Below are 10365 nucleotides of genomic sequence, written 5' to 3'. Positions count from 1 at the left end.
GTTTGAAATATAAAATGTAATGTGATAGAAAATCAAACTTAATTCAAACAGTAACTTGATTCTTTTTTTGCGCACAGTTCTATACTCCACTAGTGACGGACGCGTCACCTATCCTTGGCCGCAATATTTCTTTACATCTAGGCCCTTTTGTTTGCTATATTCAGTTAACTGATGTTTGAGTCCTACAGTACTGTATCCTGATATTTGACCTGCGTGAAGAAAGTAAGTGATTCGCGAATCTGTGAATCTGTGTCTCTAAAGATTTTCAGAACTATTTGTTACTATTTGAACATAGCGGAAGAGCTCGCTTGATTGACCACGCGCAGGCAGAGGGCCGTACTTGCCCAGGGACCACCATGATTACAGGGGAGACCGGGGACAAAAGTAACTGGGAATGAAAGTAACATCCCTCCCCTAACTTCGCATGTAGCTCCGAAAATCACGTGATTCAAACAATGTATTCCCTTCATGTTTCCCAACTGCCAATACTTGGCCAGTATTGGAGAGTCTCTGTTGGGTGTGGCACCGTAAAACGTCTTTTTCAGTGTCTCACGTAAGTTTTCTGAATTTTCTTAGTTTTGTGATAACGGTGGCATTACGCTGTTAACGTAAGTCTACTGTAATAATTTAGCTATGTGAAACTTTCAGTTTTATGCCACCATTGTCAAATTTGTCATTACTTGTATAGATTGTGTCTAAAATATCAATTAAAAGATTGCTGTATGGTGTGGCAGGTGGCAGTTGACGCTAAATAACGAAAAGTGTGAGGTGATCAACATGAGTTCCAAAAGAAATCCGTTGGAATTCGATTACTCGATAAATAGAACAACTCTCAAGGCTGTCAATTCAACTAAGTACCTGGGTGTTAAAATTACGAACAACTTCAGTTGGAAAGACCACATAGATAATATTGTGAGGAAGGCGAGCCAAAGGTTGCGTTTCATTGGCAGGACACTTAGAAGATGCAACAAGTCCACTAAAGAGACAGCTTACACTACACTCGTTCGTCCTCTGTCAGAATATTGCTGCGCGGTGTGGGATCCTTACCAGGTGGGATTGACGGAGGACATCGAAACGGTGCAAAAAAGGGCAGCTCGTTTTGTACTATCACGTAATAGGGGAGAGAGTGTGGCAGATATGATACGCGAGTTGGGATGGAAGTCATTAAAGCAAAACCGTTTTTCGTCGCGGCGAGATCTATTTACGAAATTTCAGTCACCAACATTCTCTTCCGAATGCGAAAATATTCTGTTGAGCCCAACCTACATAGGTAGGAATGATCATCAAAATTAAATAAGAGAAATCAGAGCTCGAACAGAAAGGTTTAGGTGTTCGTTTTTCCCGCGCGCTGTTCAGGAGTGGAATGGTAGAGCGATAGTATGATTGTGGTTCGATGAACCCTCTGCCAAGCACTTAAATGTGAATTGCAGAGTAATCATGAGCTGTAGATGTAGACATACACAGAAAAGCGTGGTCGGGGACAAAAGAAACATTACTGCTGGGGACGAAAGTAACAGTGTTTCTTTCGTCCCGTTACTGAAAAAGTATTATTAGCTGCAGGTTCCCTGTTTTTTTTTCCGTTAGCGAACAGTAAATTAGGTATGTTACTATTAGGAGTAGCAGTGTCTTGCTGAAAAAACTCGTTGTTACTGAACAGACCCGTTATTTACTTAGTCATTTCGTTACAGGGAATTATGCCACGAACATGGGTTAGGACGACTACAAGAGGACTAACTCCTACTACTGTATATCAAACTGCAGCAGATAATGTTGCAAATTATAGTATAAATATTAGAGCAGCAGCAAAGAAACAGAATGTACGCCACGTGAATTTGCATCGGTACATTAAAAAGAAAGAGAAACGTATAAGTGATAGCAGCACACCAATGCCTCGTGTTGGATACAGAAGTGTAAAACGAGTGTTCTCTGATGAACAAGAAAAATTATAACTGAATCTGTGATTAAAGCGTCGGATATATTTTACGGACTTGGTCCTAAGGATACTCGTAAATTAGCTCACGAACTGGCAACGACAACCAATATACCAATTCCATCAACTTGGGTGGACAATCAAACTGCTGGTCCAGACTAGTTTTCAGCATTCGTGAAGAGGAATCCCCAGTTATCTATTCGGTCGCCTCAACCCACAAGTCTTGCTCGAGCAACGAGCTTTAATCCAACAAATGTGAATGCCTTTTTCAATAACCTGGCTAGCGTTATGGAGAGATATAAGTTAGAGCCCATGGATTCTGGAATAGGGACAAGACAGGTGCCACCAATGTTCCGAAACCAAACAGGATTGTTGCTAATCGGGGAATAAAGCAGGTAGGAGTTATTACGTCGGCTGAAAGAGGCAAAATGGTTCAAATGGCTCTGAGCACTTAACACCTGAGGTCATCAGTCCCCTAGAACTTAGAACTACTTAAACCTAACTAACCTAAGGACATCACACGCATCCATGCTCGAGGCAGGATTCGAGCCTGCTACCGTAGCAGTCCCGCGGTACCGGGCTGAAGCGCCTAGAACCGCTCGGTCACAGCAGCCGGCTGGAAGAGGCGCTCTTGTCATTGTTGCTATTGCCATCAATATCACCTGTCTTTGTATTCCCTCGCTTGAGGTATCATGACCATTTTATTCGAGACGGTCCTATTGGTTGCACTGGAGCAGGAAATGCGAGTGGCTCGACGCCAGAGGAATTTTTGTTATTCTTTCAGCATTTCGAAAAATTTGCTAAACCAATTTCTGAGCACAAATGTTTACTGCTTCTCGACAATCACGAATCTCATATATCCATCAGGAGCCTGAATTTTTGCAAAAGCAAGGGGATTGTTACGCTGTCATTCCCTCCGCGCTGTACACACAGGATGCAGCCTCTAGATCGTTTAGTTTACGGTCCATTTAAAGAGATGGTGAATGCTTTTGCTGACAACTGGATCAAGAATCATCTGGGAAAGACCATGTCAATTTATGACTTCCCTTCAATTGTAAGGGAAGCACTTCCACTTGCTGCAACTACCAAAAACATTGCAGCAGGGTTTCACTGAACAGGCATAGTACACCATTTAATAGGAATGCGTTCAGTGAAATCGATTTTGCACTATCTTGTGTCACTGATCGCCCAGCACAAGCTTCCAATTATGGAAAGCAAACTATGTCCTTAGTAGAATCATTAGCGATTTCTAGTGACCCATCTGAAACTGACAGGACATCTAATCCTGATCCTGTAGCAATATGCGAGAAAACACTTTTAAATGTCACAGCCTGTGATGCAGGACCTAGTGGTTTACAATCATCTTCTTTAGTTCGCGCATCCTTTTCACTCGATGATGTTCGCCCGTTACCAAAAGCAGGTCCAAGGCAAGAAGCAAGAAAAGGAAGAAAAAGGAGAAAGTCTGCAATGTTGACCGACACTCCAGAGAAACTGGCTATGGAAGAAGAGCTAAAGGTCCATCCCCAGGCGAAAATGAAGCTAAAAGCGGAAAAGAAGCTAAATTTAAAAAGCAGCTGCCCAAGAGTGCGAAAGCAGAAAAAACCTGAAGAGTCGTCATCGGAAGACAATGATAGCTACTGCCTTGTATGTGTCGAGCCTTTCCGCCATAGTCGTCCCAAAGAGAAATGGATTCAGTGTTGGGAATGTCAGGGTTGGTCTCATGTTGCTTGTACGAAAGGGGGGGGGGGGGATATTTACGTGTGCCACAATTCTGAATCTGAATAGGACTAAGACATGCATTACTTTTCTCTTTTATTGACTCACTGAACATTTACTCATAAAGCCTGAATTCTTTCAGTGCTATTAATTGCTATTTCAATTAATATAATAATTGTAAAGGAATGAGAATTGAAGTTTATTGACGTTTAATTAATGTTTTGTACTGGTGATGTACTTTAAGTTACTGTATGAGTCCTTTAGGTAGTAAAATGTGGCTTAACTTATTGTGTTACTTTCGTAACCTACCTGTGTTACTATCGTTCCCGGTAACCTGGACAAAAGTAACAGGTACACTGATGCCCTAAAATTAGTTTTACAAATACCAAATATATGTAATTTTGTGGAAACTAAATTCATTTGTGTTAGGAAAGCTTCAGAGAACACACACATTAGTTCCTTTTGTTTCAAAAGTTTATAGGGAGGATTTAAAAAAATGCAATATGCAAAATGTTACTTTTTCCCCGGTCTCCCCTTCATACGCTCCTTCTAGAAAGAGTACTATAATTTAATGGAATATATCAACCGTGTAATCATATTTCTATTTTCTTTAAACATCAAAATTGTACCCAAAAAAGATTTTGAGCCTTCTCGTTACCAAACAAGATGCATACATTTTTATTTTTTATTACGTGAGCTGCAATAAACACAGCCTGATCGCCAAATATTGGCGATAATGTAACAACAATGTATTTCAAACATACCATATTAAGGTTCTCGTTACAGTTTTTATTATTACGTAGATGACCTTTCAAGTTTCCACATTCCTTGTAATTATTTGTTTACAGATAAATCTAATAACATTTTGAAGACGTAATCTGAAGAAAAATCCCTAAAATACACTAAATTTCGCTGCCGGTATGATTTTGACAGTTAACAGATTACGCAATCTGTATCGTAATAATACGCCGCAAATGTTGGGAGCCGGTGTTGTAATATCTTTGGTGGGTGGATGTCAGTGACGAGAAATATGGAAGGTTGTGAAGAATGACAGGATTTAAGTAAACATGTTGTTTTCTGTTATTTTCGAAATATTTCTGTCGTAGAATGGGAGGATGGTTATACGTAGGATAATTGATATATTTCTTTTAACAGTTTTCGCTGAAGGTACGTACTGGAAAGAATACAAACGAAGTTTCGCTTAGCTTAAATATATAATTACACGCCGAATGTGACATCTACTTGTTTATGATATGTAAATGTTTGAAAAGTAAAGTACTCATTTTCATGTATTGTTGATACTGTGTTTAGGATTTTGCTATGCCTCAGACATTCCGGAATTACAAGAACGTGCTGTAGATCTTGGTGGGAACATCACTCTTCCTTGTACAAAGTCTGATGAATCTTCGGCAGTGAATGACAGCATTGTATCTTGGGTGAGAGAAGGAAGAGAAGAAATTCGACGGAGAAGAATTCAACCAGATGGAGCTCTTGTTCTTACAGATCTGGAAAGAGAAGATGCTGGAATTTATTTATGCACTGTTGACAGTAGGCCTGGTTTTTCGATAGAAAACGGAGATGTCAGGGCTAGAATCAGAGTGGAAGTTAGAAGTAAGTTAAATACATTGCACGTTTACTGCATGGTGATATATACCCCATGAAATGGCACAAAATCCTTTCATGCTAGTCTGCATTCCTCTGTAAGGCAGATAAAGAGTTGTGTATGTTTATAGTCTAATGATTTTACTTTTTTGCAAAAGTTGTAGAATTATCGCCTATTGTCAGTTAAATTATTCCTGTCCGTAAATTATCTTTTTTTTAAAAAAAAAAAAAAAAACAGTGAAACAACTAGGTTCATGGCACATCAAAACTCTCATAACTGTCATGTCTGTAATACAGTTTGAGACATGTGGTCTTTAATATTAATTTTGTGTGTGTACATATTGTCCGTTGTTCTGTGTATCTACAGTTAAATCTGAACATTATTCTCTCTAATGCAGGAGCTACCATCCAATGACAAATGACATGCGTAGGGTATGTATCTGTTTCTTTGTTAACGGTATTCTTGGGCATTTCAACACTAAGATGCTTTGTTAGTGGAAAAGCATTATCTTGGAATACACACACCCTTTTTTCAATAAATTTAAAATTTTGGAATTTAATTAGCATTGTGTTACCTTCTGTACATTCATAACTGAAAAGGCAATTGATGCAATATCTGTTTACAGCAGTTTCTTCTTTAGAATGCTTTTGTCTACTGCTGGTTTAGTGCAAAGTCAAAAACACATTTTCCAGGAGACATAAATTACATAGTAATATGAGTTATTTATTTATTTATTTATTTATTGCCTCAGTCCTCTGACTGGTTTGATGCTACCCACTACAAATTCCTCCTCTGTGCCAGCGTCATCTCAGAGTAGCTTTTGCACCTTATGCCCCCATTATTTGTTGGATGTTTTCCAGTGTCTGTCATTCCCTACAGTTTTTACCATCTGCAGCTCCCTCTAGCATCATGGAAGTTATTCCCTGATGTCTTAACACATAATCAATCATCCTGTCCCTTTTTATTGGCAGTGTTTTCCATATGTTCCTCTCTTTGCTGATTCTGTGGAAAACCTCATTCCTTCTGTTACCAGTCAAGCAAATTTCCTGGTTTCTCACAATGCTGTGGTTCAAACATACATTCTTAGAAATTTCTTCCTTGGATTAAGATCAATGTTTGATACTAATAGACTTCTCTTGGCAAGGAATGCCCTCTTTGCCTATACTCATCAGTTTTTTGTGTCCTTGCTTCACCTGTTATATTGTTTTCTTGCAAGATAGTAAAATTCCCTAACTTCATCTAGTTAATGGTCACTAATATTGATAAGTTTTTTAAATCTCATTTCTGTTATTTCTCATTTCTTTTGTCTTTCATCAGTTTACCCTCAATCCATATTCTGTACTCATTAGACTGTTCGTTCCATTCTATATGTCCTATAATTCTCCTTCACTTTTACTGGGGATAGCTATGTAATCAGTGAACCTTATCATTGATATTTTTTCACTGTGAATTTGAGTCCCACTATTCAACCTTTGTTTTATTTCCATATTTGTTTTTTCAGTTTAACAGTAAAGGTGAGAGCTGAATTCCTGTCTTACACCGTTTGTAATCCAAACACTTCATTCTTGGTATTCCATTCATGTTGTTTCCTCTTGGTTCTTGTACATTTTGCATATTAATTGTCTGTCTTTCCTTGTAGTTAACTCATATGTTTTTCAGAATGTTGAACATCATGCACCATTTTATGTTGTCGAACACTTTTTCCAGGTCAACAGATCCTTTGAACCTGTCTTGATTTTTCTTCACTTTTGCTTCCATTATCAACATTATCAATCGCAATGTCAGAACTGTTTCTGTGGTGCCCTCACTATTATAAAAGCCAAACTGATTATCACCTAAGAGATTCTCAATTTTCTTCTCTGTTCTTCTGTATAATTTTCTTATAAGCAACTTGGGGTCGACAGAAGCGTCCGATCCCACGCGTCGGCTTTGACCCGTGACGTAAGGGTGTTGTCGTGTGTGACGTCATGACGGCGCGGAGTTTGGTTTGAGTGTGGCTGTCTCCAGTTCTGTTTTATCTTATTTTGTTTACTTTACTGATCTGTTCGTTCTATCTCATGACATTTTTTTTTTTTTTTAATTTAAAAACGCTTATTACTTATTTTAATTATCTGTTTCCTCCAATTTCTGTTTTAGTTTATTATATTTCTCTTTCTGATCTGTTCATTCTATCCCGTGAGATTTTTTTTAAAAAAAGACAAAAAACACTAATCAGCTACTGAAGCATCTTTATCTTCTATGGGTTGCAGGGGTTACGACCCCTGGGGAGGTGGGTGGGTATATGCATGGCTGTCTTCACTTACACGTTGTAGCTACGCAAGACGTCTAAATTTGTTTATATTTAGTTTGCCCCCCACCCAAAACACCCCATTTCCCGCGCTTGTCCCGTTAGTGTCATTAGGCTTCTTGTGGAAAGTGTGTGTGTTTGTTTTTGTTTCCGCCATATTTGTGACGTCATGGGTCAAAGCAGACGGGCGGGATCGGACGCTTCCGTATTTCCGCAACTTGGATACATGAGCCATTAAGCTGATTGTCGGTAGTACATTACTGCACTTGATATTTCCCTCAGTAAGGTAACATAATGGCTTAGGCATTGGGTTCATAATAAAAGTGACAAGGTTGTACCTAAATATTCATATTAAATGGTAAGTGGACTTGTTCCTCAACAAGGTGATGAATGATGCCATCAGACATCCTTTCCTTACTTTGCTCAATGATATTTGTTTGGTGAATTCACTGTTTATAGAATGTTAAACTGCAGGTTGATGACACATTTGCTCAGTGGCTGAAATTTATGCGGTAAGGGGCTGGGTAATTTTTATTATTCAGCATTACTTCTCATTAAACTTGTGTGCATGTTGACACCACTGGATAGCAGACTGCATGGTTAAAATGAAGAGTGCACTACACAAATTAAAATGTTTTGAATATATGGAGTTTTTTGATATGCCTGCTATGAACATCATCCAACAGCCAACTTGTTGCATTTAACCAGTGGAATAAGGTGAATGATGACTCATAACACTTTCATCATCATTATTCATCCCCATTACAGTCGAAGGAAGGCAATGGCAAACCAGCTCCGCTAGGACCTTGCCTAGTACACTGATGCGGGTCTCCCGCATCGTCCGCTACGCTCCTCAGAGTATGGGACTCCATCATCATCATCATTTTTAATTATTTTCACATGACAGATTGGTTTTCTGGCACATTCTGTAAAAGTTTTGAAGTTGAAGTTGTGCGTGTTTGCAAAGAAATAGTGCAGCTATGTATTGAATATAGTCTGTCAGAGTAAAAGTTCCTGGTTGATTTCTGGTTCAACTGGTAGTGCTAAGCAGCGAGGAAGTTTTAAGGATCAGTCCTAGCTGTCTATGTCATCTGTTGTGCAGATTTAATTTCTGTTTCTAGACATGATCTGTGACTTGGTCTGCCTTCTCTTTCCATCTCACTTATGTTCACTTGATCCATATGTAGGCAATAAACTGATTAGGTATTCTGTAGGATTTTAACCTGATATTTACAATTGCTTAAGCAAATGTTCAGAAGCTTGGAAGTAACCCTTGCTCATTTTTCACTAAGGTCAATTTTCACAGGGACCTCAGGCATAATTTTCTAGCAGTAATAATGAACACTAGTGTATTATTCATTTCTTTGCACACAGATTAACCATAGTTATTCAGTTTTTTAAAATACTGTTTCTCTGAAATTGTTTTGCTTACTAACTCAAATGCCTCTTTTTCATGGGTTGTTATACATTTTTATAAACATAATAAAATCCTTTGTCAAATCATTAAATAAATTACTTGGAGGATGTTGAAAGATCAAGGCTTACTCATTTGTCCACCACCTCCTGCCCCTGCCCTCCCCAAGGCAAAAAGTCAGATAAATCTTCACATTTGTTCATATCAGTGAATATTACATGGTTCTCGAAGATCACTGGTGCACCCCATTACCAAAACATGAAAGGTTATGCTAGGAATGTTGTGTTTTAGGATTGGTTTTATAATAATGTTGTTGGAAACTTTGTTAAGTAGCTCTGTACTAACTTGGTCAAAACATGTGAAAAATTTATAAATTAGTTATAACCAAATAAAATAGTGCATATGTTGAGACACTAACCTCAGATTTAGGAGGATGGAGGCTGATTCTCTGTCTGACAATCCTCATTAGGATTTTTCATGGTATTCCTAAGTTGCTTCAGACAAATGCAGGGATGTGTCCATGAATAAGGTCATGGTTAAACAAATGCACTATTATCCCCATATTAAATAGGTGTGTGAGATCATGCGGTTTTACAAATGATATGCTTCCTTCTATTACGTTGACAAATTCCGTATCGGTGTAACATGCTTCTTGGACAAGTAAATTACTAGCACTAGATGAAATGAACACTTTAATATTTGCTGGTGACTTTGTAATTTAATCAGAAACAGTGACAGACTGAACAGCATTAATAGTCTTGAAAAGATGTTCCAAGATTAACATTAACAAAAGTACATTGGTGCGCAAAACTTAAGCAGGCATGATGTGTCGCTGCCAAGTAACATAACCTGATGAAACTTGAACCATACTTAGAAGGAATTGCTACTGTAGAGTTGAGATGGTAACCGGAAGAAATACGCAATGAGACAAACAGAAATGACACTTTTATACAAAGACAATAATTATACTGAAGTCACTGTGATTTATAATGGTCTCCTGGATATAACAAAAGGTGGCACATGATTCTTAATAGGATTTATGATTGTCACAGATGCCAATGCATGCTCTCCAATGTGCTGTTGTGCTGGCCACAAGGATGGCAAGGAGTTTTTGTGATAGGGAATTCCATTTCTCCACCAGTATGGTTTACAACTACTGGACGGTCGTAGGTCCATGTGGATGTGCTGCCATATGTCTCCTCAATACATACCACACCCCCTTGATGGGATTTAAGGAGGGGGTTGGGCAGGCTAGTCTGTGCCATATACATTGTCATTCCGAGAACTATTGCACCTCTGTGGTTCGATGTGGTCGCACATTGTTGTCCATAAAAATGAAGTCAGGAATGAGTGAACCCCCGAAAAGGTGTGTATGTCACAATAACATGGACAGTGATTGTACCTTGTTCAGAGAT

At 38.6% G+C, this 10365-nt stretch overlaps 1 protein-coding gene across 3 annotated transcripts in view; it reads left to right on the top strand.

Moving 5' to 3' along the window:
- The first annotated feature begins 4662 nt into the window (after nucleotides 1-4662).
- Nucleotides 4663-10365, top strand: part of LOC126180242 (protein turtle homolog A) — a 94034-nt gene continuing 88331 nt past the window's right edge. For all 3 annotated transcript variants that reach the window (XM_049924679.1, XM_049924678.1, XM_049924677.1), the window contains exons 1-2: nucleotides 4663-4813; nucleotides 4958-5257. In XM_049924679.1, the coding sequence (XP_049780636.1) occupies nucleotides 4762-4813; nucleotides 4958-5257 (352 nt within the window). In that variant the 5' untranslated portion in view covers nucleotides 4663-4761. The remainder of the gene's footprint in view (nucleotides 4814-4957; nucleotides 5258-10365) is intronic.

The sequence above is a fragment of the Schistocerca cancellata genome, chromosome 1 (genome assembly GCF_023864275.1).
Source record: "Schistocerca cancellata isolate TAMUIC-IGC-003103 chromosome 1, iqSchCanc2.1, whole genome shotgun sequence".
Lineage (NCBI taxonomy): Eukaryota > Metazoa > Arthropoda > Insecta > Orthoptera > Acrididae > Schistocerca > Schistocerca cancellata.
Note: the sequence above shows the minus strand (reverse complement) of the source record. Positions and strands in the feature narration are given on the sequence as shown.